The sequence below is a fragment of the Neoarius graeffei genome, chromosome 21 (genome assembly GCF_027579695.1).
Source record: "Neoarius graeffei isolate fNeoGra1 chromosome 21, fNeoGra1.pri, whole genome shotgun sequence".
Lineage (NCBI taxonomy): Eukaryota > Metazoa > Chordata > Actinopteri > Siluriformes > Ariidae > Neoarius > Neoarius graeffei.
In genome coordinates, this window is record NC_083589.1 from 28,246,421 (window position 1) to 28,274,323 (window position 27,903).

At 41.3% G+C, this 27,903-nt stretch overlaps 1 protein-coding gene across 1 annotated transcript in view; it reads left to right on the plus strand.

Annotated features, from left to right (window-relative positions):
- nell2b (neural EGFL like 2b) overlaps window positions 1-27,903 on the plus strand; it is a 199,942-nt gene that overhangs the window by 69,930 nt on the left and 102,109 nt on the right. The window contains exons 8-13 of the mRNA XM_060903607.1: window positions 1,278-1,406; window positions 1,549-1,651; window positions 9,150-9,241; window positions 12,157-12,259; window positions 19,720-19,854; window positions 24,819-24,944. Coding sequence (XP_060759590.1) covers window positions 1,278-1,406; window positions 1,549-1,651; window positions 9,150-9,241; window positions 12,157-12,259; window positions 19,720-19,854; window positions 24,819-24,944 — 688 coding nt within the window. The remainder of the gene's footprint in view (window positions 1-1,277; window positions 1,407-1,548; window positions 1,652-9,149; window positions 9,242-12,156; window positions 12,260-19,719; window positions 19,855-24,818; window positions 24,945-27,903) is intronic.

Sequence of the window (27,903 nt, forward strand, 5' to 3'; positions counted from 1 at the left end):
AGAGGGGAAGAGGAGATCTGCGATCCTGCCGTGGGAACAGCCGCCAAATGATCCTCCGCCAACTCAATGGCCTGATCTAGCGACGCCAGGCGATGGCACTGGACCCGCTCCGCGGTCCCTTCGGGAAGTCGGACGATGAACTGCTCCAGTGCCACCAGATCGACGATTCCCTCAGCGTCGCAGTTGTCAGCCCTCAGCCACCGCCAGCAGGCGTTCCGGAGTTGCTGGCCAAACGCGAATGGCCGGCCGACCTCCTCTAGGCGTAGAGCGCAGAAGCGCTGGCGTTGTTGTTCTGGGGTGCGCCCCACACCCTGGAGGACGGCCCGGCGCAGGTCCGCGTAGACCAGCCGGCTGTCGGCGGGGAGCTGTAGCGCGGCCAGCTGCGCCTTGCCCGTTAGCAGGGGGAGGAGGCGCGCCGTGCACTGTTCCACCGGCCAGCCCCAGGCCTCTGCTGCTTGCTCGAAGAGCGCTAGGAAGGCCTTGGGGTTGTCGTGCGGGCCCATCTTTGTTAGGGTGAGGTGGGGAGGGCCCGCGGCGGTGGAGGTGGTGGACCCCGCCGACACAAGGAGGTGCCGGAACGCCTGATGATCTTCTTGTTGTGCCAGCATCAGGGCCTCGAACCTTTGTGATTGCTCCTTTCGGAGGGTGACCAGCGCCTGGTGCTGGCTCTGTTGGACCGTGGCGAGGGCGTGGATCAGGCTCTTGAAGGGGGAGGACTCCATGGGGCTGTTCTCCTCTGTGCTCCGGTTCCGGGTTTCAGCACCACTGTAAGACTTTGAGTGGTGGGTGGAGCACAGAAGTACGGCAGGCCAGAACTCAGTTTTCAAAACTCTTTATTTTCAGCTTTTCAGCCTTCACAATCTCCCAGTACCACAGACACGCGCACACACATCATTTGTCTGGTTGGGGAGAGAGCCCCCTTCCTCTGCTCTCTCTCTCCTTATACCGTATAGGGCGTGGTCACTGGGGAAGACACAGAAACACAGGTTAATTGACATCAGGTGCAGTGATTCTGCCACTTACCTTCCCTGACTCCGCCCTCCGGTCACAGCCCGACGCTTGACCACGCCCCCACTGCCACAAACTTCTTAAAGTATTTTTCAGAATATATTTATTTCCAAAACAAATCAATCATTATATATAAATTTACACTTTGTTTCTCTCATCCTTACAAGTTAAAAACAAGTCTATAGTCTTTACACCTGGTTTGAACATCTGTCCAGGTGTCTGATGGAGTGACACTCTCATCATGTTATAGTATTGTAATCTGGTTGCAGCTCGCTCGTGCAGAAGAACGAATGAAGACTCTGGATGGCTGTTACTGTGAGAGAACCTGCTCACTTAACGGCGAGATCTACAGAGATGAGGATATTTGGATAGACGGATGCAAGAACTGCACATGTTTGGTATGTTTTTTTTGTTTTTTTTGGCTCCTGTAAATACATAGAATAGCACAAAAGCTATTTTAGCCTCTGAAGCAATGCAGAAGGTTAGAAAAATGTTTATGCTAACAGAGGTGGGTTTGTTTTAACCTTTTGTACTCTGTAGAATGGCAGTGTTGAATGTGAGAGCATCTTATGTCCTGCACCTCAGTGTCCTCCAGATACTGCGCCAGCCTACATTCCTGGGGTGTGCTGTAAAGAGTGTCAGCGTGAGTATACACTCACAAACACACACACACACACACACACGAACATACAGTCAGAGAGTGAGCTAAAACTGGATGGAAGCTGTTAGCTGATGATGAAATACTCTTTGGGAGCCTGTGTTATATGATGGGTGCTGGGGAACCGGAGACAGTTCCGGAGAGATATATACTGCATTTAGAACTTCTATTTTTCACATTTTCACCAACTCAGGCTGGGTAACTTGCTTTTAACTGGGGATACAAAAGATGGCTGATGTGCTGTTCCTATGATCATTGTTTGTCAATGTCCAAAAAAATAATATTAACATACAGTAAATGGAGGGGGCAATTTACAACCCCAATTCCAAAAAAAGTTGGGATGCTGTGTAAACTGAAAATAAAAGCAGAATGCAATAATTTGCAAATCATGGAAACCCTATATTTCGTTGAAAATAGTACAAAGACAACATATTAAATGTTGAAGCTGAGAAATTTTATTGTTTTTTGAAAATTATATGCTCATTTTGAATTTGATGTCAGCAATATGTTTCAGAAAAGTTGGTACGGGGTTGGTACCACTGTGTTGCATCACCTCTACTTTTAACAACACTGTAAATGTTTGGGAACTGAGGAGACCAACTGCTGTAGTTTTGAAAGAAAAATGTTGTCCCATTCTTGTCTGATATACAGTTTCAGTTGCTCAACAGTTTAGGGTCTCCGTTGTCGTATTTTGGGCTTCATAATGTGCCAAATGTTTTAAAAAGGAGACAGGTCTTGACTGAAGGCAGGCCAGTTTAGCACCCGGACTCTTTTACTATGGAGCCATGCCATTTTAATGCAGTGTCTCCTGAGGGCCTGAAGCTCACAGGCATTAAGTGTCAGTTTTCAGCCTTGTCTCTTACATACAGAGATTTCTCCAGATTCTCTGAATCTTTTAATGATATTATGGACCATAGATGATGCGATCCCTAAATTCTTTGCAATTTTACATTGAGGAACATTATTCTTAAATTGTTGCACTGTTTGCCCACACAGTCTTTCACAGAGTGGAAAGTCTTTCACTCACCTCACCTCACCTATCCCTTAACCTGGGATCATTGGGCACCATGAGTTTGCAACCAGTTTCCTCCACCTTGACCTGTTTTCAGCCAGCCTCTGTGCTGCTACAAAGTCGTGACCTGTCCACTCTTATGTTGTCCTGCCATCACTTCTTTTGTCTTTCCCTCTTTCTGCTGCCATTTACTGTTCCTTGTAGCACTGTTTTTGCTAGGCCAGAGCTTCTGGTGACATGGCCAAACCATGTTAGTTTTCTTCTTTTGATTGTTGTGATCAAGTCTCTGTGTGGGCCAATGGGTTCTGTAACCTTTCTCCTCATTTCCTCGTTTGTGATATGGTCCATATGAGATTCCTAGCAGTTTCCTGTAGCATCTCGTTTCCATTGCACTTATTCGTCTTTGTAGCGCTGCTGTAAGTGTCCATGTTTCACAGGCATATAAGAAAATTGAGGTGACAAGGGAGCGCATTAGTCTTAATTTTGAGCCAATGGTGATGTTTTTGTCCGACCAGATTGGTTTTAGCTTTGCCAGTGCTGTAGTGGCTTGGGCAATACGAGAGAGAACTTCGGGTTTGGACCCCTCATCTGTAACGATGGCACCTAGGTACTTAAATTGGTTGACTATTTCAAGTGTCTGTCCCTTAACTTGTATGTCTCTAGTGATACCCTCTGTGTTGTTGGTCATAATTTTGGTTTTCTCTGCACTCATAGGGTTTCCATGATCTTCAAAAATTTCACATTCTGTTTTACACAGTGTCCCAACTTTTTTGGAATTGGGGTTGTAGTATGATGTGACACAGTGGTTGCAAATAGAGTAAAACAAGCTTATGCTATGTCTCAAATCACTTTCTTTTATACTATTCTAGACAGTTTTTGTGTATGAATACTAGCTGATATTCCTGATATTGTGTTTGGATGTTGAAAACACCCTCTCATTCAGCCTTTAGATTTACTGAAATTTACCAAAATGTCTTGATTTTCCAGATTAACATGATTTTCTATTTGAGATACAGCCCATGATAACAGTTACAATGACAGAGGATGGTGTTAAAAAGAAACTAACAGAGCTTATCCATGTGTTTAAGTGCTGCACTCTGCTGCACAGAGACAAATATGTGTCCTGAAATTGACAGCAAACATTTTACAGGGTGGCACAGATACCTGACCAAAGGGATGTTTTGGCTTTGACATGCCATCTTGTGGATGCCGCTTTAAATCCCCCAGATGTACGTAGGGTACACATGCGAGTGTGTGAACAATGGTGCTTATATTGCTGCTGTGTCTACACAAATGGTCAAGTATATACCAGGAGTCTCATTTATTAAAGGCAGGGTATGGCATTTTTTTTCAGAAGCATTTTTATTATATTTCTTGAAATTCTGTTTACACCCCTACAGCAATGTATAAATCAAATGCTCTGACAATAAAAAAGGAAGAAAATAGAGCTGTAAAAGGCCTGTACCCGAATCTTCCACAAGGCGAGGCAGACATATTACAGACATATTGCTAAAGCTAGTAAGCTACTTGACAGCTATAAGTACTAACAATAGCCATGTTTGCTGTTAGATTAGATTAGATTAGATTAATCTATCTAATCTATCTACTCCTGCCTCAAGTGGAGGAGTTTAAGTATCTCAGGATCTTGTTCACGAGTGAGGGAAGGATAGAGGGTGAGATCGACAGGCGGATCGGTGCGGCTTCCGCAGTGATGCGGTCGCTTTACCGGTCTGTTGTGGTGAAGAAGGAGCTGAGCCAAAAGGTGAAGCTCTCAATTTACCGGTCGATCTACGTTCCGACTCTCACCTATGGTCATGAGCTTTGGGTAATGACCGAAAGAACAAGATCGCGGATACAAGCGGCCGAAATGAGTTTCCTTCGCAGGGTGGCTGGTAGCTCCCTTAGAGATAGGGTGAGAAGCACAGTCACTCGGGAGGAGCTCGGAGTAGAGCCGCTACTCCTCCACATCAAGAGGAATCAGCTGAGGTGGCTCGGGCATCTCTTTCAGATGCCTCCTGGACACCTCCCTGGGGAGGTGTTCCAGGCATGTCCCCCCGGGAGGAGGCCCCGGGGAAGACCCAGGACACGCTGGAGGGACTATGTCTCTTGGCTGGCCTGGGAACGCCTCGGTGTTCTTCCCGAGGAGCTGGTCGAGGTGTCTGGAGAAAGGGAAGTTTGGGTTTCCATGGTCAGACTGCTGCCTCTGCAACCCGGCCCCGGATAAGCGGAAGAAGACGAGACGAGATGAGACGAGACGAAATCAAATCAAATCAAATCTAATCTAATCTAATCTAATCTGACAATAGCCATGTTTGTTGTTTACATTCATTATGATAATGTTCGGAGTTTTCTGACATAGAATGACACAAGAAGTGGTTGGATATGACCATGACGCACTCCGCTCCATCCCTCAACACTCTTTCATAGACTCCAACAGTAATCAGGCAGTGTGCATTCATGTGTTTTGGAGGAGTCGCTTTGGAGAGAGGGCTGAAGGGAGAGGGTGGGATTTTTTGGGTTGGATGCTTTCAAAATCTAGCTTACTCTTGCTAGTTTCTCCAAAATGACCTACCCTAGCTTTAATCATGTCTAGATTTTTTTTTCTTTTTCTGTAAACTATGTATGTGCATGCTTCTATGTATATAATTAACAGTTATTCCACAAAATTGAGTCGTACATGAGCTGATAGCCAATGAGGCGTGTAGCACCGAGTTGGCTCTAAGCCATGTACGACGAGATTGAGTGAAATAACTGTTTTATTCTATCCACATTCACCGGATTTTGAGAAACAGAGCATTTTTATTTTTTGCAAATTTGAGAAATAAAAACTTTGTCCGACAAAATCATTTCCGCTTAGAATGTAAACAAACCGGCAAAATGACAGTAGCAATTTGTGAAAAATGCGATGATAATAATTCTTGGAAAATAAAAAAAAGACTTGTTCTTACCATCAAATACTTTCATTCCATATTTTGTTGTTGTTTGTATTTTTTGGGGTTTTGTTTTTGAGTAGAGTTTTTATTTTGTCCTTTTTATTAGCAACACGCTCTGCCATTTTCTTCTTCTTTAGAGTTTTTTGGCGGTTTGCAAACCAACTGAAAGGTGCATTACCGCCACCGACTGGGCTGGAGTGTGGAACAGGAAATATTGGGGGAAAACAAACAAACACAAAAAAATATATTCTTTTAGCTATTTCTGTTTCATATAAATACTTGATAACAAAGTGCTATATCTGACTTGATGCACACCACCATTTTGTTTTTCTCTACTCATGGTGTATGAGCTGATAGCCTCGTGGTAAAGTAACCAATCAGAGCATGTGATTGCTCATATCCAGTGAATGTGGATAGAATAATGTGAATTATATCCCTCATCAAAAAATTTCCGTGCAGGGATTGGCCAAGGATGGCTCACATGACATAAAATAGTTCCACCATTGATTAAGCAATGTATCTCAGGACGTCAAAAGAAAAAAAAAAGATATGGTGTGAGAACTAACGTCACAGCTTCAAGCTATATGACCAAATCGAGTCACAGCTGTGGCTCTGAGAGCATTTGTATGTATGGAGATCTACGTATCATGATCATGCCAAATGATTTTTTTCCCCCAGATTTATTTCTAATTCTTTGTAGTTAACACTTTTACTTTGGAATTTTTTGATGAGGGATATAAATCAAGTATACCATGCACTGAGAGGCTCCGGTAATTATGGATTCTCTTCAGTGACTGGCATAGTACTATTTTCTACGGGGCTGCACCAGTCACCTCAGAGAATCCATAATTTCAGCTGGAGCCTCTCAGTGTATGGTATATTTGATTACTATCAGGTTTTTCTTGTGCTTGAGTATGTGCATATACAGTGTCTTGCAAAAGTATTCATCCCCCTTGGTGTTTATCCTGTTTTGTCACATTACAAGCTGGAATTCAAATTTTTTGGAGCGTTAGCACCATTTGAGTTACACAACATGCCTATCACTTTAAAGGTGCAAATTGTTGTTTTATTCTCATCTCATCTCATTATCTCTAGCCGCTTTATCCTTCTACAGGGTCGCAGGCAAGCTGGAGCCTATCCCAGCTGACTACGGGCGAAAGGCGGGGTACACCCTGGACAAGTTGCCAGGTCATCACAGGGCTGACACACAGACAACCATTCACACTCACGGTCAATTTAGAGTCACCAGTTAACCTAACCTGCATGTCTTTGGACTGTGGGGGAAACCGGAGCACCCGGAGGAAACCCACGCGGACACAGGGAGAACATGCAAACTCCGCACAGAAAGGCCCTCGCCGGCCCCGGGGCTCGAACCCAGGACCTTCTTGCTGTGAGGCGACAGCGCTAACCACTACACCACCGTGCCGCCTGTTTTATTCTGAAACAAACAATAATTAAGATGAAAAAACAGAAATCTGGAGTGTATATAGGTATTCACCCCCTTTCGTATGAAACCCCTAAATAAGAGCTGGTTGAACCAATTTACTTCATGAGTCACATAATTAGTTGATTAAGATTCACCTGTGTGCAACCTAAGTGTCACATGATGTGTCACATGATGTCTGTATAAATCAACCTGTTCTGGAAGGACCCTGACTCTGCAACACTACTCAGCAAGCAACATGAAAACCAAGGAGCCTCCAAACAGGTCAGAGACAAAGTTGTGGAGAAGAATAGATCAGGGTTGGGTTATAAAAAATATCCCAAACTTTGAATATCCCACAGAGCACCATTAAATCCATTATAGCAAAATGGAAAGAATATGGCACCATTACAAACCTGAAAAGAGAAGGCCGCCCACCAAAACTCACAGACTGGGCAAGGAGGGCATTAATCAGAGATGCAACAAAGACTCCAAAGATAACACTGAAGGAGCTGCAAAGATCCAGAGTGGAGATGGGAGTATCTGTCCATAGGACCACTTTGAGCCTACACTCCCCAGAGCGGGGCGTTATGGAAGAGTGGCCAGAAAAAAGTCATTGCTTAAGAAAACACGTTTAGAGTTTGCCCAACAGCATGTGGCAGACTCCCCAAACACATGGAAGAAGATTCTCTGGTCAGATGAGACTAAAATTGATCTTTTTGCCCATCATGGGAAATGCAATGTGTGGCGCAAACCCAACACCCTGAGAACACCATTCCTACAGTGAAGCATGGTGGTGGCAGCATCATGCTGCGGGGATATTTTTCATCTGCAGGGACAGGAAAGCTGGTCAGGACTGAAGGGAAGATGGATGGCACAAAATCCAGGGCAATTCTGGAGGAAAACCTGTTTGAGTTGGCCAGAGGTTTGAGACTGAGACGAAGGTTCACATTCCAGCAGGACAATGACCCTAAACATACTGCTAAAGCTACACTGGAGTGGTTTAAAGGGAAGCATTTAAATGTCTTGGAATGGCCTAATAAAAGCCCAGACTTCAATCCAGTTGAGAATCTGTTGCATAACTTGAAGATTGCTGTACAGCAATGCAATCCATCTAACTTGAAGGAGTTGTAGCAGTTTTGCCTTGAGGAATGGGCAACAATCCCAGTGGCTAGATGTGCTAAGCTAATAGAGACATCCCCCAAGAGACTTGCAGCTGTAATTGCTGCAAAATGTGGCTCCACAAAGTATTGACTTTGGGGGGTGAATACCTGTGCACACTCCAGATTACTGTTTTTTCATCTTAATTACTGTTTGTGTCACAATGAAACAACAATTTTCACCTTTAAAGTGGTAGGCACGTTGTGTAAATCAAATGGTGCTAACCCTCCAAAAATCCATTTTAATTCCAGATTGTAATGCGACAAAACAGGACAAACACCAAGGGGAATGAATACTTTTGCAAGACACTGTATTTAGGCACACTATGACCATACACTAAAAAAAAATTGACACAGGTCTGACAATTTCTTACCAACTATGAGTTGAATAATGACACATGCATTCATAAATATTTCATATTCATTTTCTTAGACCATTGGATATGCTCCGTATCATCCACCACAACTTGGGATTTATTATTGAAGTTGTTTACAGTGTTCTTGGGATAGGCTCCGGGTCCACCGCCACCCTGAACATGATTTGTAGTTACTGAAGATGAATGAATTATGATATGACTGTTGTTATGAAGCTTTCTGTTGACCTCTTTATGCAGTTTTATTCTTTCATTCCTCCCTTGCTTGTCTTATTTCATATCTCTCTCTCTCTCTGTCTGTTTTCTGTCTGTACTCAGTATAACCTGTAGTCCATCAAATTTAGATCCAGGTTAGCTTCACTGCCATCACACAGGGAATGCACCAAATCCCACAAACATGAACCTGCAATAATTCAAAGATAATGTGGAACTGAGCAGGGACATGTTTCAGTAAACAAAGTTAATGACTCTTTGATTAATGACTAAATCCGTTACTTAACTCAGTGGAACACTATCTAATCTAAAATGCTGATCATGTCTCTCTGTGTCTCTTATTTCTCTGTGGTTGTGTGTGCCTCTAGCTGTGTGTGTTTTCAGGGGGAGGGTGTATGTGGAAGGGGAACGAAAGAGCGTGCGGGACTCCACAGGAAACTGTCTGCTTTATGAGTGCAGGGTAAGCAGGAGCCGCATGAAATATTAACACTAATGTTTAGGCATGTAATGATATATCATACAGTTTTTATCAGGTTGCGTAATCTTGTTGTTTTTCCTCACTGTAATTGCGTTGTTTAGACAGCAGAAGGCATGCAATAGCAGGGATACTCATTACTTCACCCTAAACAGAAGTAACACAGCTCTAATGTTGCGAAAACACACACACACACACACACACACACACACACACACACACACAAAGCAAATCTAAAATGGGAAAGAGCTATTGTGAAATTGATTTAACGAGAAATTTGTATTAACTCTATTTGCTTCTCTTTCATTTATCTTTCAGCAGTCTGTCTTTTTACAGACTGCTGAAAGATAAATGAAAGAGAAGCAAATAGAGTTAATACAAATGCTTAGAAATGTTTATTATGAAAAGGCCTATTTGTTCTGAACTTTTTCATTTTTAATAAAAGAAATATTTTAGTTAGTAGGCTTTTATATTTTACTCCAACCTTTACAAATGTGGGGAAATAATTATTGCTGGTTATGAAGGAAAAAAAAAAAAAAAAAAAAAAATATATATATATATATATATATATATATATATATATATATAATTTAACAAAAGGAATATAAAATGTTGAAAAGTAAATGCTGGGAAAATCAGTGCTGATTTTTTTTTTTTGGTAATTTTCTTCACCGAATTCTTTTTCACCATTGTGGGAAAATCCAATCTTCTTCTTCCACTGTTGCCAGGTCGGGGTCCATGTGGACCCTATTGATCCACAGGTCATTCAGCTGCATGGTTTTATGCTGGATGCCCTTTCTGCCGCAACTCTCCCATTTCTGGGCTTGGGAAACAACCATTCACACACATTCACACCTATGGGTAATTTAGAGTAGCCAGTTAACTTAACTGCGTGTCTTTGGACTGTGGGGGAAACCGGAGCACCCAGAGGAAACCCACACAGACACAGGCTACGTTTACATTAGACCATATCTGTCTCGTTTTCTTCGCGGATGCACTGTCCGTTTACATTAAACCGCCTGGAAACGCCGGGAAACGGGAATCCGCCAGCGTCCACGGATTCAATCCAGATCGTGTCAGCTCCGGTGCTGTGTAAACATTCAGAATACGCGGATACGCTGTGCTGAGCTATAGCTGGCGTCTCATTGGACAACGTCACTGTGACATCCACCTTCCTGATTCGCTGGTGTTGGTCATGTGACGCGACTGCTGAAAAACGGCGCGGACTTCCGCCCTGTATCACCTTTCATTAAAGAGTATAAAAGTATGAAAATACTGATGCAAATACTGCCCACTGTGTAGTTATGATTGTCTTTAGGCTTGCTATCCTTCCACTTGCAAGTGGTAAGTGATATGCGCTGGGATCACACACACAGCGGCTCAGTCCCGAATCACAGCTTGTTCACTTCACTCGCGCGCTCTGTGAGCTGCGCAAAGCCGGAGTGCGCACCCTCCAGAGGGCATTCGCTGTTCAGGGCGGAGTGATTTGGAGCGCAGAATGCCTGCGGAGCCGAGCGTATCCGTGTATTGGTATTGCTGTGTGCACGCAAATCGTGTATTGGTGTTGCTGTGTGCACACTAATCGTTTTAAAAACGTTAATCTGATGATCCGCTGATACGGTCTAATGTAAACATGGGCACAGGGAGAACATGCAAACTTCACACAGAAAGGCCCCTCCCAGCTACTGAGCTCAAACCCAGAACCTTCTTGCTGTGAGGCACCAATGTTAACCACTACATCACCGTACCAACCCTGTGGGAAGAACCAATCAACCCAATATCGTGAATCAAATCAAATCATGAATTGGGTGAATCATTACATGTGTGATGGTCTCATGACATTTATCCTTGGTACTTTTAGGTGGCGAGCACACATGGCTTTTTCAAGTAAAAATAAATTTATTTCAGAAAACTAAATTAAATATGCATTCAGTACATCAGTAATGTGTGTAGTGGATGGATGTCTGAATATACAGTATGTCTAAAAGTCCGAAGTCCTTCCTACACCATGCAATCGGGCAGCGCCGATCTCCGTTTCAATAACCCTCGGCCTCTTGCCTATATAGCAAGGGTTACAGTGGGGGGCTGGTCCTCTGGTAACCGTGAAAGTTTGATTCCCCACTCTCATCTGTATTGCAGCATGCCTTGCCAGACGGCAGTAGGTACCATTTTCATGATGGTCTTTGGTATGACCCAACTGTGAGTAAAACTCCCGATCAAGAAGCAGTCACACTAACCACTATGCCAACTCGCAGTCATGAATATGTATAAGAGTAAGTAAACCAAAATCAAGCAATCAAAGCTCAAACCAGCCAAATATATATGCGTGAGCAGTCACATCAGGTGCAAGGCATCACTCCCAATGAGCCACTCCCCTGATCTCAATCATCAGGTGATTGGTCTTAAGGACAAGAGGCCATCACACATGCCTATTAATGTTCGCCTGATTCAGAGCATGTTAACAATAAAAATAATCTGTCTACAACGTTTGTACTTGTTACAAATTTGAGAGATTTTTATATATATCAACATTTGTAAATAAAGCATTAAGCCAATTATTGGTCAAAGAAGCGAATTCAACAGTATAACTTCTAGCTAATTTGCATTGCTATTTTTTAATGACTATGAGGTTTTTGATGGTATTCTTAAATGAAAGATTCCAGATACCAGATTGTTCATTGACTCTCTGCTTAGACATAAGTAACTAAACTATTTGCTTAAAATGAATTGTTTTGGAATAGTTCATAATAATTCATCTGACGAAAGAAAGTTAACACCAATTTAAGGCACTGTCTTAAAAAATGATTCAAGTTCACCCGTCTCATATTTACAGTATATATGTGCATGTATGTGTGTGTGCCTGCATACATGTTTGCATGTGTGTGTGTGTGTATGTGTAGGACCGTAAGATGCGAAGAATTGAAAGCATTGCTTGTCCAGAACTCAACTGCCCTGAATCAGAGCAGATAACCCTCACAGACCGCTGCTGTAAAGTGTGTCAAGGTAAGACACACACACACACACACACGTGCACACACACACACACACACACACACAGTAGCAGCCAAAAAAAGGTTAGGTCACCTGAAGGCACCTATTGGACGAAATAAATCTGGAGAAATAAGAATGCAGCGAAACTGAAATGAATAAAATGGACCATTAACAATCTCTGAGGAATCTTCATCTTGCAGCAGCTTATCCACTGTCTTTTACACTCAGAATGTGGATTAATTATTTATTACTGGGCCACATTGCATTGGATTGCCATAATTTCACTAACAGAGCACTGATGCAGTATATAGTAACTGCTGTAATTAACGTAGAGGCAAGAGACATGGTGTGTTGCATTTTACCCATGTGTAATACCAAAGCTGATTAAAATGACAAAAACACTCTGTTCCTGTTTTATCTTCTTTGTCATCGAAAATGAAAATGATTAATGTTACATTTCAACAAACCCGAAAGTGGTAAGTCCGAACTTTATTATGTGATAAAGGATTTTCGAACTACAAACTAGAAAACAAAATGGATGCCTCAATGAAAGCGTGTTTTGTTAGCAACAAGCTAGCCAGCTAAAATTAGTGATCACGAGTTTATTATACTTTCCCAAAACAGCTAACTGTATTGTCAGGTGTTATAGATGTAGATTTAACCAACTAGTGTGATCTAGTGATCACTGCTGACAGTGTGAGCAGCCATATTGTCTTGATATCTCCGTTATTGTGGTGGAAGGTGAAACTTTTATAATAATAATAATAATAATACGTTAAATTTAGATTGCGCCTTTCTCATACCCAAGGTCGTTTTACAATTATAAGGAAAGGGGGGTAAAAAAAAAAAAAAAGTCCACTGAATAAAAGTCAGGATGTCATTCCAATGGTGTAGCAGCTACAGTCCCACCAAAAGGCGCACGAAAACAAGTCCCACACTCCCTACATAGCTGCCGCGACACCGCTGGGCAACACCGCGCCATGGATCCACAAAGCGATCATATAAGCACCGCCACGCAGAGTGCTGGTACCGTATGTCCCAAACTGCCTGCACAGCCACCGTGACACCACTGAGCAACATCGCTCGGAACACCGCGCCAAGCACAAAAGCACCGCAGCACAGAGCGCTGGACAATCACGATGTTAAAATGAGCAATGAGCTCACTGCAGTCCATAGTGAGGAGCACAGGCATCACCCACAGCAAACCAAGGCCTGGAGGGAACCGACGCCCAAAACTGGGTCTGGAGCTATATCACAACCGGCGGACAAAACACTCAAACAAAAACAAAAAACAAACATCAAACTCCACAAGCACAAAAAAGAAAAACAAAAGCTAAAATAAAATAAAAAGCTCTGGTGAAAAGCGGCAGCCAGAATGCACACGGTGTACTCTCAACCGGAAACAGAAACATCATGAAAGAAAATTAATGTTTTCTTTCACGCTCAGCTGTCTAACAAAGACTTGCAGGTTTTGTGCCAAAGTAAATCAGTATTTGGTGTTATCAGTGAGACCCTGATTGACTACAACCTCAGTCCCAGCTGAACAGAAGCAGCCCCATAGGATGATGCTTCCATCACCATGCTTCATCATGGATATAATAATGTTCTTTGGTTGATCTCTAGCTTATAGCTTGATCTCTTCAGACTTTAACACATTTCGTGACTTGGTTGGGGTGTCTTACATGAGCTTTGTCTTTATTGTGAGAAAGGGCTTCTCTCTAGCCACCCTACATCATAACCCAGACACGTGATGAATGCAAGAGATGCAGGGAGTGAGCAGTACTTGTCAGATATTCTTGCAGTTCCTTTAATGTTGCTGTCGGTCTCTTGGCAGTCTCACTGATAAATTTTCTTCTTGTAGTTTTGTCAGGTTTGGAGCGACGTCCTGTTCTTCGTAACATCACTGTGGTGCCCCATTTCCTTCACTCGTTTCCTTTGATTCATGGTGTGCCATGGGACATGTAATATTTTGTCAATTCTTTTGTACCCCTCTCCTGATCAGTACCTTTCGACAATGAGAAAATCCTGCAGAAACACCTGATATTGATTTTTGTAAATATATTTTATTGGTTTTCAAAACAATTCACATAGAAGTGTATCAAGACAAGCATACATATATTCACTTTACCCAACCATTCCCCAAATACAAAAATACACCATCATCAAAAAAACAAATATATGTCGCCCATAGGGTCACAAGTGAATGTACACAGATGAAAGAAAGACAATGGTCGCAGGCAAACAACCATTAATTAAATCAAATTAGGTCAGAACAAAAAAAATAATAATAGTGATAAACAAATTAAATTTAAATTTAAAAAGGAAATAAAAATATAGAATTAAAAGGGGGGGGGGTTGCTCACTGCTATAGCCAAACATGTCATCCTAGTCCTTATCAATGGGTTCCTGAAGATAATTAAAAAAATTCTGAAAAGGGCCTCCATATTTTCACAAATATTTGAAAGGACCCTTTGAGTATATGTCTTATTTTTTCCAGCTTTAAGAAATACATCACATCCTTGATCCAGTGAGTAAAAGACAGCGGGGCACGTTGTTTCCATTTACTTAGAATTAATCGTCTTGCAAGAAGTGTGGTAAAAGCTTTGAGCACATAGGCTTTGTTTGGTAGAAGAGCTCTAGATTCTTCTGATGTCAAACCAAAGAGGGCACAAACTGGGTCAGGGTCAAGCTGGGTTCCAAATATTTCACTGAAAGCTTTAAAGATACTTCACCAGAAAGTGGTGAGGTTTGGACCCAACCACAGCATATGCATCAAGTCTGCTGGCTGGCTTTTGCATCGAGGGCATGATGGGTCAGCAGTCGGATAGATTTTTGCCAGCTTAGCGTTAGTGAGATGGACTCTGTGAACCAGTTTCAGTTGTATAACGCTATATTTAGTGGATATGGACGAAGTGTTTATCAAGTCTAGGATGGATTTCCATTGATCATCAGTTAAAACTGTTCCCAGATCAGAGTCCCATGCTCTTTTTAAGTTTTCAGTGGGACGAGGACTAAAGTTGTTGATGAGTTCATAAATCTGGGACATCAATCCTTTACATTCTGACTGTAGTTTGAGAATGCACCTGATATAAGAAAGAAAGAAAGAAAGAAAGAAAGAAAGAAAGAAAGAAAGCACAACTTTATTCGTCACACACTTGTGAAATTTCCTCTCTGCATTTAACCCATCTGAAGCAGTGAACACACACATGCACTTGAGCAATGAGCACACACATACCCAAAGTAGTGGGCAGCCATGCTAACAGCACCCAGGGAGCAGTTGGGAGTTCGGTGCCTTGCTCAAGGGCACCTCAGCCCAAGGCCGTCCCATATTAACCTAACCACCTGTCTTTGGACTGTGGGGGAAACTGGAGCACCCAGACACTGGGAGAACATGCAAACTCCACACAGAAAGGCCCTCGCCGGCCATTGGGTTCAAACCCAGAACCTTCTTGCTGTAAGGCAACCGTGCTAACCACTACACCACCGTGCCGCCAATTGACTAGTAGTAGAATTTTCATAGCCAGAGTAAAAACTACAGAGAACAACAGCATAATAGGAAAAACGAGACAGCAAACTTGTGTCCATAAAAAGTGAGAAGTCTTAGATCTTAACCACAGATGGTAGAGGTGAGTACAGAGCTGAGGGTGAATAAGGTACAGGTTTCTTTAAGAGACAGCCATGTGTAGTTCCATCATGTCCTATTTGCAGCCAGGTTTTCCAGGCCACTGCTTATGTTACACAAGGATATACAACCAACTGGATATTGCTGTGGCTGAATTCAGGGGGGAAAAAAGACAAAAATGACTGGGTTTTGGCCGAAATTACATGAAAATGATTTCATTTATTTTTGTAACATGCTTTGGCTTTCTGCAAAGATTGTTTTGGGTTATGTGGCAGTTTAATGAACATAGTGGTAAAAACAGTGATCCTGCCTAGAGATGTTAAAAACCTTGCTGTCTAAGAGTGAGTTCCAAACATGGCGAATGTCAGGCTTGGATCAAGTTGGTAAATAGATACATGTGAATCACAGTGAACCAGGTATAAGACTAATTAATTCAGTTTGTAATCAGATACCATCTGTCAAAATGTCTGTGATGCTCCTGAGCCACAGTTAAATCTTTAAATGCAATTTCTCTCTTCTCTCTCTCTCTCTCTCTCTCTCTTGTTTTTCTTTATGGGGTAACCCAGAAATGATGGCTGAAATACATGCAAACCAAATGAGAAATGTACTTCAGTTCAGGTCTGTGAAAGTTCTTAGCCCATGTTTACATTAGACCATATCAGCGGATCATCAGATTAACGTTTTTAAAACGATTAGTGTGCACACAGCAACACCAATACACGATTTGCGTGCACACAGCAACACCAATACACGGATACGCTCGGCTCCGCAGGCATCCTGCGCTCCAAATCACTCCGCCCTGAACAGCGAGTGCCCTCTGGAGGGTGCGCACTCCGGCCCTGCGCAGCTCACAGAGCGCGCGAGTGAAGTGCACAAGCTGTGATTCGGGACTGAGCCGCTGTGTGTGTGATCCCAGCGCATATCACTTGCCACTTGCAAGTGGAAGGATGGCAAGCCTAAAGACAATCATAACTACACAATGGGCAGTATTTGCATCAGTATTTGCAGTATTTTCATAATTTTATACTCTTTAATGAAAGGTGATACAAGGCGGAAGTCCGCGCCGTTTTTCAGCAGTCGCGTCACATGACCAACGCCAGCGAATCAGGAAGGTGGATGTCACAGTGACGTTGTCCAATGACGACGCCAGCTAGAGCTCAGCACAGCGTATCCGTGTATCTCAATGTTTACACAGCACCGGAGCTGACACGATCTGGATTGAATACGTGGACGCTGGCGGATTCCCGTTTCCTGGCGTTTCCAGGCGGTTTAATGTAAACGGACAGTGCATCCGCGAAGAAAACGAGACAGATACGGTCTAATGTAAACTTGGCCTTAGTCATCCAGGTCATAGTAAACCGGAGGCGCACCTATAATGCAGTCCTTGGCACACTTCCCAGAAAACTGAATACACATCCACACCAAAACTCAGCTGACTTCAATGACTCACAGATCACCCTAACGACTCTCTAGGCTGCTAACACCGTTCACACCCAGCCCCTAGTGACCTACACCTACAGGATGACTTAATGACCCATGTGACCTCAACGACTCTCCTTAGGGTTGCTTTTGGTCCACTAGAGGATAAATGCAACCATGTGATCAAAATTTGCTACATCATGAGCGTCCGCCATGATGGTGGATATACACGCAACTAGGATGGCAGCCGCTGAAAGCGTCTGTAAACAATGCTGAATTTTCTCACTATTACCATGATTTAAACGGTCAAGCAAAGATTCGATACAAAGAGAAGATAGATATGTGTGGTTTTACCCTATTATTTAAAAAAGTCAGACTTTTCTGAAGATAAGATGCTTCTACTGACCATTGAGTACCCAGATATTGCATTCTATCTGGTTTGGCTGCCGAAGAACCAAGTCTGACCTTGGATGAAACATAGCGTATGTTCTGAGTGGGCGCCCAGTCTGGATTGTTTCTATCATATAATTTTGCTGGCACTCCTGGAAGCGAAATGGTAATACATGTGTTAAAATTATAACAACGACTGAGTGAACCACAACAAGAGAACGCTCATTTTTTAGCAAAATTCTAGCAACACAAAATAAAATTCTTCCCTGATATTATCGAGAAAGCTTTTGAATCTCACCTGAGATAAAATGATGACTGCAAACACGAGCTGTTTTGGTTTTAGCCCCTGTTAGATCAGCCCTGCCGATGTTGTTCAGCCGTGCTTGTCTCCTTGCCGTACTAAGCCTCAGAGTTTCCTCGCCCTCTTTCCGAATCATGGAAGGAATTCTAAAAAATCGGAAGATGCCACGGTCACGAGTACCGTTGTGACCACAACCATATATAGCAGAGCTAAAAGAACGCTTAAAGCAGTGGAAAAACAAAGAGAGTTGCACACGCGTGACTATGTTTTGTATGGAATGTCGCTTAACCCCGCATTTCTATATCCACCAACATGGCCGACATTCGGGTTTCTGTTTTGCTTTGACGTCACTTGCAAGTCAAGGATACCTGGAACTCCCCACTAGTCAGACAGAACTGAAGAAGCCTTTCACATGAGAGGTGAAGCATCTTCAAGGATTTCAAGCAAGTCCAGTTGCCTTCTTTAGCACCTACGATTTCAGTTCAGGGAGTTTTCTGAACTAGATATAGTAGAAAATATCAAAATTTCATTGCACACATTCCCTTTACATGTGTGTAAAGAGAAATCTCACACACACACACACACACACACACACACACACACACACACACACACACACACACACACTAAGGGTTGCGCACATGTGTACATTCTAAGATACATCCTAAGATGTACATAAACTGAATTTTTTTTCCATTTTGCTATTTACAGAAACATTAATATGCATAAATATTATATGATAAAATTCTCTGTGAAAGTGTTGGCAGTTGAAGGAATATAAATGTAGTTCTAAGTTGCAAACAAATGTCAACATTGCAGATCAAAAACATTAAAAATGACTCAAATTTGTGGTATATTCTTTTTTTTAAAGTAATATTCCTTGTTTTTTTATTTATTTGTACTTACCTTTTGGTTATTTGTTTGTGCTTTCTTTGAAAACCTTTATTTTTTTTAACCTAAAGGAATGTGAAAGCAATTTTTTCTAATGATCTCTAATAAATCATAAGAGTAGTTAAATAGAAAGTTTTAGATGTAAAAACCTGGAAACAGTTTCTCTCTCTTGCTCTCTCTCTCTCTCTCTCTCTCTCTCTCTCTGTCTGTCTGTCTCTCTCTCTATGCAATTCTGTGTGTCTCTGTCTCTCTGTCTGTCTGTCTCTCTCTCTCTGTGTCTCTGTCTGTCTCTCTGTCTCTATCTGTCTGTCTGTCTGTCTGTCTCTCTCTCTCTGTGTCTCTCTCTGTATCTGTGTCTCTGTCTCTCTCTGTGTCTGTCTGTCTGTCTCTCTATGTCTCTGTTTCTCTCTGTCTGTCTGTCTCTCTCTCTCTCTCTGTCTGTCTCTTTCTCTCAGTCTGTCTGTCTCTCTTTGTTTCTTTCTCTCTGTCTCTCTCTCTGTGATTCTGTCTGTCTGTCTCTCTGTGATTCTGTCTGTCTGTCTGTCTGTTTCTCTCTCTCTCTCTCTTTCTGTGTCTGTCTGTCTCTCTCTGTGTCTGTCTCTCTCTCTCCCTCTCTTTTTTCCCTGCTAATTAGTTCCTCCTGAAGATTGCTACCTCAGCTCATTATACACGTAAACAGTGGACATAACATTTACCCGTTCATGTCCCCAACACTTCCAAGCTACTTTTAGAACACGTAGACAGACAGACAGACAGACAGACAGACAGACACACACACACACACACACACACACACACACACCATTATCTTCATGTTTTTAAGTAGTGTTTTTACTGTCTCTTTCACAGGACATGATTTCTGTGCGGATGGCTACAGTAGCAGCTGTGTGGAAAACTCAGAGTGTGTGAATCTGGAGGCAGGAGCCTACTGCAGCTGTAAAGATGGCTACCGGGCAGTTAGAGATGACAGCGCATACTGCCAAGGTAGTTAATGACTCGCTCAGGAAACCTGCCTCAGCAAATGTTTGATACGAGACACATTTGGAGCACATTTTCTGGAATTTATTTATTTTTAATTATTATTAAGGCTGAATAGCAGAAACAAGTTCCTAGCAGAACGTATACACTAACTCCATTTCCAGAAAAGTTGGAATATTTTCCAAAATGCAATAAAAACAAAAATCTGTGATTTGTTAATTCACATGAACCTTTATTTAACTGGTTAAAAATACAAAGAAAATATTTTCAGGAGTTTTACTGACCAACTTAATTGTGTTTTGTAAATATAAACAAAGTTAGAATGTGATGCCTGCAACACACTCAAAAAAGTTGGGTCAGAGGCAAAATAAGACTGAAAAGTTCATAGGATATTCAAATCACACAATTCTAGAATATTCCATAATAAGCAGGGTAATTGCTATCATGATTGGGTATAAAAGGAGCAACACCAAAGGCTCAGTCTTTTTAAGGAAGGATGGGGTGTGGCTCGCTGTTTTGTGCCAAAATTCATGAGAGAATTGTTAGTCAATTCAAAAGAACATTTCTCAACAAAAGATTTTAGTTCTTTCAAAATCTACAGTACATAATATTGTGAAAGGATTCAGGGAATCCAGAGACATCTTGGTGCGTTAAGGGCAAGGTCGGAAACCACTACTGAATGTGCGTGACCTACGAACCCTTAGGCGGCACTGCCAGCCGTCATGCTAATGTGACAAATATAGCCACATGGGCTTGGGAGTACTTCGGAAAACCGTTGCCACTTAACACAGTCCGCTGCTGCATCCAGAAATGCAACCTGAAACTGTGTTATGCAAGGAGGAAGCCATTCATCAATTCTATACAGAAATACTGCCGATTTCCCTGGACCAGAACTCATCTCAGATGGACTGAAAGACAGTGGAAATGTGTGCTGTGGTCAGATGTGTCCACATTTCAGCTTGTTTTCGGGAAAACCAAACATTGAGTTCTCAGTGCCAAAGGTGAACACGACCATCCAGTTTGTTATCAAAGAAAGGTGCAGTAGCCATCTGTGATGGTATGGGGGCATCAGTGCCCGTGGCATGGGTGAGTTGCAGGTGTCTGATGGTACCATTGATATACTGGGGCATATATTGGCATTTTATCCATCCATCCATCCATCCATCCATCCATCCATTATCTGTAGCCGCTTATCCTGTACAGGGTTGCAGGCAAGCTGGAGCCTATCCCAGCTAACTATGGGCGAGAGGCGTGGTACACTCTGGACAAGTCGCCAGGTATATTGACATTTGAGAGAGACTTACTCATCAAGGCAATGTCTCTCCCTGGGAAGTCCATGCTTATTTGAGCAGGATAACGCCAGACCTCATTCTGCATGGGTTACAACAGTGTGGCTTCATAGACACAGAGTGCGTGTGCTTGACTGGCCTGCTGCCAGTCTCCTACTGAGAATGTATGCCGCATCATGAAGAGGAGAATAGGACAACAGCGACCACGGACTGTCGAGCAACTGAAGTCTTCTATCAAGCAAGAATGGATAAAAATTCTGATTGCAAAACTGCAGCAATTAGTATCCTCAGTTCCCATATGATTAATTAAACAGTTATTTGTCAAAGGCAAGGTGAATATCGGTGAATAATAACCGAGACAAAATCGAGGTTATTATTCACTGATATTCACTGAGCCTGAGGCGGATAATTGTTTTAGTATAAATACACAGGTGACTGTTAAAAAAAAATGTATTTGAAAAATAATTTCTTTCAATCTTCAAAAGCAGCATGCAAATGTAACATGTGCAGGGTTGTGTCACTTATCTATGCCGACTCACATAAAATACTTTTGTTTTGAAATAGATAAAAAAAATCACAATTCCACCTTACCTTTGAGTAGTTTTAGACCAAACTTGATAGCATCTTTCGTGCTTTTAGGAACAGTACTTTCTTTCATAATTTGTAATTATTCCTCACTGTGACGAAGCAGTTGGCCGCCATTTTGCTGAGCTGCTCGAGATGATTATCAAGAAACAGTCTGAATTTCTTGACCAATCAGTGTGCATGATTTCCTATAATCACCTACGTATTCATACTAAAAAGTGTTATTAAAAGGAAAGGTGATGTAATACAATGGTAATGCCTCTGTCCCAACTTTTTTGAGTGTGTTTTAGGCATCAAATTCTTAACTTCATTTATATTTAAACAATACAATTAAGTTGGTCAGTAAAACTATTGAAAATCTTTTCTTTGTAATTTTGTTAGTGAAATGAAGGTTCACATGAATTAACAAATCACAGATTTTTGTTTTTATTGCATTTTGGGAAATATCCCAACTTTTCTGGAAATGGGGTTAGTATATACTTTCTGCTAGGAACTTGTTTCTGCTAGGAACTACATTTCTGGACGTGACCATGTCTAAGTAATGTCTTTGGATGACAAACAGGAAGAAGGTTATTGAAGAAAATCTATGTTAGACATTTGACCATGCTGTGAACTTGATCATGTTTGGATCAATTCCAGAATCAAATCAGTGCATCTGCTGGTTATACGGGTAATTTCATATTAATCCTGAATCCATTAAACCACTCGCCCTTGAGATATCGTGCTAATAAGAATCCCAGATGGACACGCAGACAGACGGATGGACAACTTGAAAATATAATGCCTCCACCACTAATATAATGCCTCCACCACTTGGTGCCATACAAAGTGAAACAGTAAAATTACAACAGTATGTATACCTGTGCTGCTTGGACAGAAAAACCTGGCAACAGACAAAAAAAGATCCTTGACTCAAAAGTGTTCTTGTGATGAAATTCAGTTTCAGGGCCACAGTGTACTTCATACAAATATGGCACTACAAACCTTGGCTTTTGTATCTAATAATTTTCAAGTTAAACTGATTATGATGACAGCATTCTGTCACAGTATATAGATCAGTAACAGCAAGAAAAATCACACTCATTAAAATTAACCCTTTGATGCAAAACATATGCACACCCCTTCTAATGCACAACATGGGTCAAAAATGACCCGCATTCATTTTCCAGGCTATTTCATACTGACTGAGTTTTTCTTTGCTCTATCTTTTGAAATCAATTTATTTTATGATTGAATATTCCAAGTATTCTTTAAATATTGTGTTTTTAATTACCACAAATCATTAATTTAATTTTGTCTTTCCTACTTTATGAACAAAAATACTTTTTATATTACTACACATGGGTCATCCAAGTGTGATTTAAAATTAAATGTCTTAATACTATAATAATAATTTGTTTCAAGTAATTACTTTAGCAGTGAATGGGGCCAGTTATTTATTTATTAACTATGTAGTTAGCTAAGCCAACTACAATAAAATTAGCTAACTAAAGTAGAATATGTCAACAGCTAGATAGCTAATAGTAATTACTTGTACTGTAACTTTCTGACAAGTAATCTACTCACTCTCAAGGTAACCTAAACATAATCAATTTTTTTCTCAGTTAATGTTAGAGCAATTGAAAAACATTACTTCCATGTATTAGATGGGCAAAGGGTGCTGTGCTGAGCTGTGAAATGTCTGACACAAGCACAATTCACAGTTCCCACCAAACGCATAGTAAATGCATGCAGGTCGTTTCTGACCCATGTGTGTAAACTTGATGTAGAATTACAAAAGCTGTTCATAACTTAAGAAAGGAAAAATAAAAATGATGATTTGTGCTAAACAAAAACAAGATATTTACTGCATATTTGGAAAAGTAAATGACAAAATGAATTTATTTCAAAAGTATATCATAGAAACACTCAGCCATACATGAAATAACCTGGAAAATGAATGCAGGTCGTTTTTGACCCATGTTGTGCATTAGAAGGGTAGTGATACAAAAAGGGTTTTTATTCAAAAAGTAAGAAAGGAAAAAATAAAATAAGGATGTATGATGATCAAAAACACGTTAATTGAGGAATACCTTGAATACTGAATGATGGAATTAATTTATTGCAAAGATATAGAAGATAAAAACTCAGCCGGGTCACTTTTGACCCATGTTTTGCATCAAAGGGTTAAAGTTCATTAGGAAGCAGTGTGTGAAATCTTTCAAACATTTTCTAATATAATCTTAATATAAGAAGGGCACTTAGTACAGTAGAGTGCATACCTCCACCAAGCCACATGTTATCAACATCAAAATCAAATCATTTGAACTTAAAGCTGGACACCACATTTCATCAAACTCCCTTCACTACTTTTTGAGTTACATTGGGAACAGACCAAAAAATCCTGGATCTACATACACATCTGGATCCTGGATCTACATAAATATCTGGATTTGCATTAAACTCTAACCAATTGTTCTTTAGCCCATGACCTACCTTTCCACCAAATTTCATCCAAATCCATTCACCACTTTTTGAATTACGTTGGGAACAGACCAAAAGATCCTGGAGGTACATACACATCTGGATCCTGGATCTACACACACAGCTGGATTTGCATCAAAATATAACCAATTGTTCTTTGGTCAATGAGCCACCTTTCCACCAAATTTCATCCAAATCTGTTCACCACTTTTTGAGTTATGTTGAGAACAGGCCAAAAGATCCTGGATCTACATACACATCTGGACCATGGATCTACATACATATCTGGATTTGCATCAAAATCTAACCAATTGTTCTTTGGCCCATGACCCACCTTTCCACCAAATTTCATCCAAATCTGTTAACTACTTTGAGTTACGTTGGGAACAGGCCAAAAGATCCTGGATCTACATACATATCTGGATTTGCATCAAAATCTAAATCAGTTGTTCTTCAGCCCATGACCCACATTTTCACCAAATTTCATCCAAATTCGTTCACTACTTTTTGAGTTACGTTGGGAGCAGGCAGAGGCGAAAACAGAACCTCCTCCAAGAAAGTTGGTGGAGGTAAAAATCTTGTGTGAGTGAATGTTAGTGCTGTGCTCATTCTTTTTTGGTTGTTGGATTGCAGATATTGATGAATGTGCAGAGGGCAAACACTACTGCAGGGAGAATACCGTGTGTGTGAACACACCAGGCTCATTCATGTGTGTGTGTAAGAAAGGCTACATCCGGATTGATGACTACTCCTGCACTGGTGAGTTGAGGCTAATTTTACTTAGTAGGTTATGTAAGGTTTCATGAGAGTACATATGTGTATAAGAGCAGGTTCTGATGGATTGTGTCTCTAAATAGATTTTTGTTTGGTTTTGCGTGCTGTTTTGTTTGTTTCATTGATAGGCACTTTTTCTGTATGTATCAAGAACTATTGTGTTCCTCCTAATCCGCAGTGCTTCTGGTAAAGTTTTGTGGAATAAGCATTCTGCTCTGTGCCTGGACTTTAGCACCAAAACATACTAAAGACTTCTTTTTTTGTTCTCTCCTTAGCTCCACTGATTGATTCTTTTTCTTTTTTCAAAAAAACCCAATCATCCACTCAGGTCAGAGACGCCTCGCTGAATACGCCGGCTATTGAACCGAGTCTCTTTGGCACAACGTAGTATGTATATTAAAAATAACAAGTTATTTTGAATATACTGAGTTGCCCCAAATGGATTTGGTTGAATACATCAACTTATGAAAAAGCCATGGAATTAGAGCCTGTTACTAAGGCAGGAGTGAATGCTAAATTCCTCTGTGCCCTTTCTGCTACTGAACCCATCCATGCTGGCAGCGTAGAATTAATTCCAGCAAGTGTTAGCATTAAAAATGTTTATTACATTATGCAAAAGGCAGGGAATCATTAGCACTTTCAATTATTTATATGCACAACTGCCCACAGAGAACAGTGTCTGTTACTCTTCTGGGATAATGACAAGATAATCTGGAGGCTAGAAATAAGTGATTTTCAGTGTGAAAACCTGATAAATGGATTAAAGTAGTATTGTATAATTACTGTAACAAGCTTAGTGGCTTGAAGAATGCAGCAGAACCAGGGCTTATAATAATAATAATAATATTATTATTATTATTATTATTATTATTATTTCAGCAAATCACACAGTAAGCTGTTAACGCAGTTTTCGTAATCTAGACATCAAGCTATACCGTAGCCTACAACCTTAGGTGTCTAGTGACTTTCTTAAAATCTTTGCTGTTCCCAACAAGCAAGCTTTCTGAAGCAACACAATGCTGTCATTCAATCCAATTTTGTTTATCGATGCCTTAAAGTTGTTAGTGATTGTCCCAAGAGCTCCAGTAATAACTGGTACTACATTTACTCCCCTGCAGTTCCAGATTTTCCCAAACTCTCTTTTAAAGTCTTGATATTTTTCAATTTTCTCATGTTCCTTTTCCAACACTCACGTGTCAAAGGGGCATGCTATGTCGATTACATTACATGTTCTCCCCTCCTTCTCCAATACTACAATATCAGGTCTATTATGTTCAAGATGATGGTCTGTTTGAACCCTGAAGTCCCATAGTACTTTCACTTGATCATTTTCCATTACCCCTTCTGGAGTGTGGTCATATCACTTATCCCTGCTTGGGAGACTGAACTTCTGACAGAGCTTCCAATGAATGGCTTGTCCAACCTTGTCATGTCTCCACGTTTTGTATTCTTTTTCTGCTAGTTTCTTACATTCTGCTGTTAGATGACTAATTGTCTCTTCTCTTTCTCCACAAAATTGGCACATTAGGAACACATTCTCCTTGTCGACTCTGTTCTTGATGCTGTTGGTTCGTAATGCTAGCTCTTGTGCAGCAGTTAAGAGTCCTTCCGTTTCTTTCTTTATTATACCCCTGTTTCAAAAGAGGGGGGTATACTGGTTTACCTCTGTCTGTCCGTCCGTATCTCCACCCATCCGAAACACCCTTTTTCTCAGCAACCGCAAATCATAGCCACTTGGTACCAAACTTCAGCTTGGGGTTCTATACCGTGTATACTGTTTTCAGGACTGTTGCACATCAACTTCTTGTTTACTGACTGAATGTATTTACGAAACCTATAGCATGGATTTACAAAATTTTCATTACACTTTTCTCAGCAACTACAAATCACAACTGCTTGATATTTGGTACTGAGCTTCAGCTTGGGGTTCTATACCGTGTATACTGTTTTGAGGTCTGTCGCACATCGACTTCCTGTTTACCAACAATGTATTTCTGAAATATATAGGGTGGATGTTGATGCTATTTCAATAAGCAAAATGCTATTTTAGAATGACAGTTTACCAGGATGCTATGTGAAATCCCTGGGGAGAACACTGCTTTTTAAATACGTATTTCAGGATTAATTATTTGTTGACGTCAACATTCATAATAAGTGTCCTATTCCTTTGATTGTTTGCATTCTGATATAAGCGAAAGCGGGGGGATACGTAAGTGAGCAGTAGCTCACAATGGATCTACTGATACCTCTTTTTAACCAGTTCCACAAATCCGGATCTCTCACTTCCTCAGTTCCCTTCATAAATTGTCTGTGCAGTGTCATTATTATTATTATTATTATTATCTCATCTCATCATCTCTAGCCGCTTTATCCTGTTCTACAGGGTCGCAGGCAAGCTGGAGCCTATCCCAGCTGACTACGGGCAAAAGGCGGGGTACACCCTGGACAAGTCGCCAGGTCATCACAGGGCTGACACATAGACACAGACAACCATTCACACTCACATTCACACCTACGGCCAATTTAGAGTCACCAGTTAACCTAACCTACATGTCTTTGGGGGAAACCGGAGCACCCATAGGAAACCCACGCGGACACGGGGAGAACATGCAAACTCCACACAGAAAGGCCCTTGCTGGCCACGGGGCTCGAACCCGGACCTTCTTGCTGTGAGGCGACAGCGCTAACCACTACACCACCGTGCCGCCATTATTATTATTATTTGCGCTCATGTCCTTGGGACCATGGATAGACAGTAATATAGTATAAAGCATTTCAAAAAAGAGCTTATACGGGACTGAGTGCTGTATTACAAGCTAAAGGTGCTTTAACAAAGTACTAATTATAGAGAATGCACACTTATCCACTTGTGCACTTCTGCAACAAGGCCATTGTAAGTTCTTTTTTTCTTCCTAAAATGTTTCTATTTGCTTTTTACTTGAAT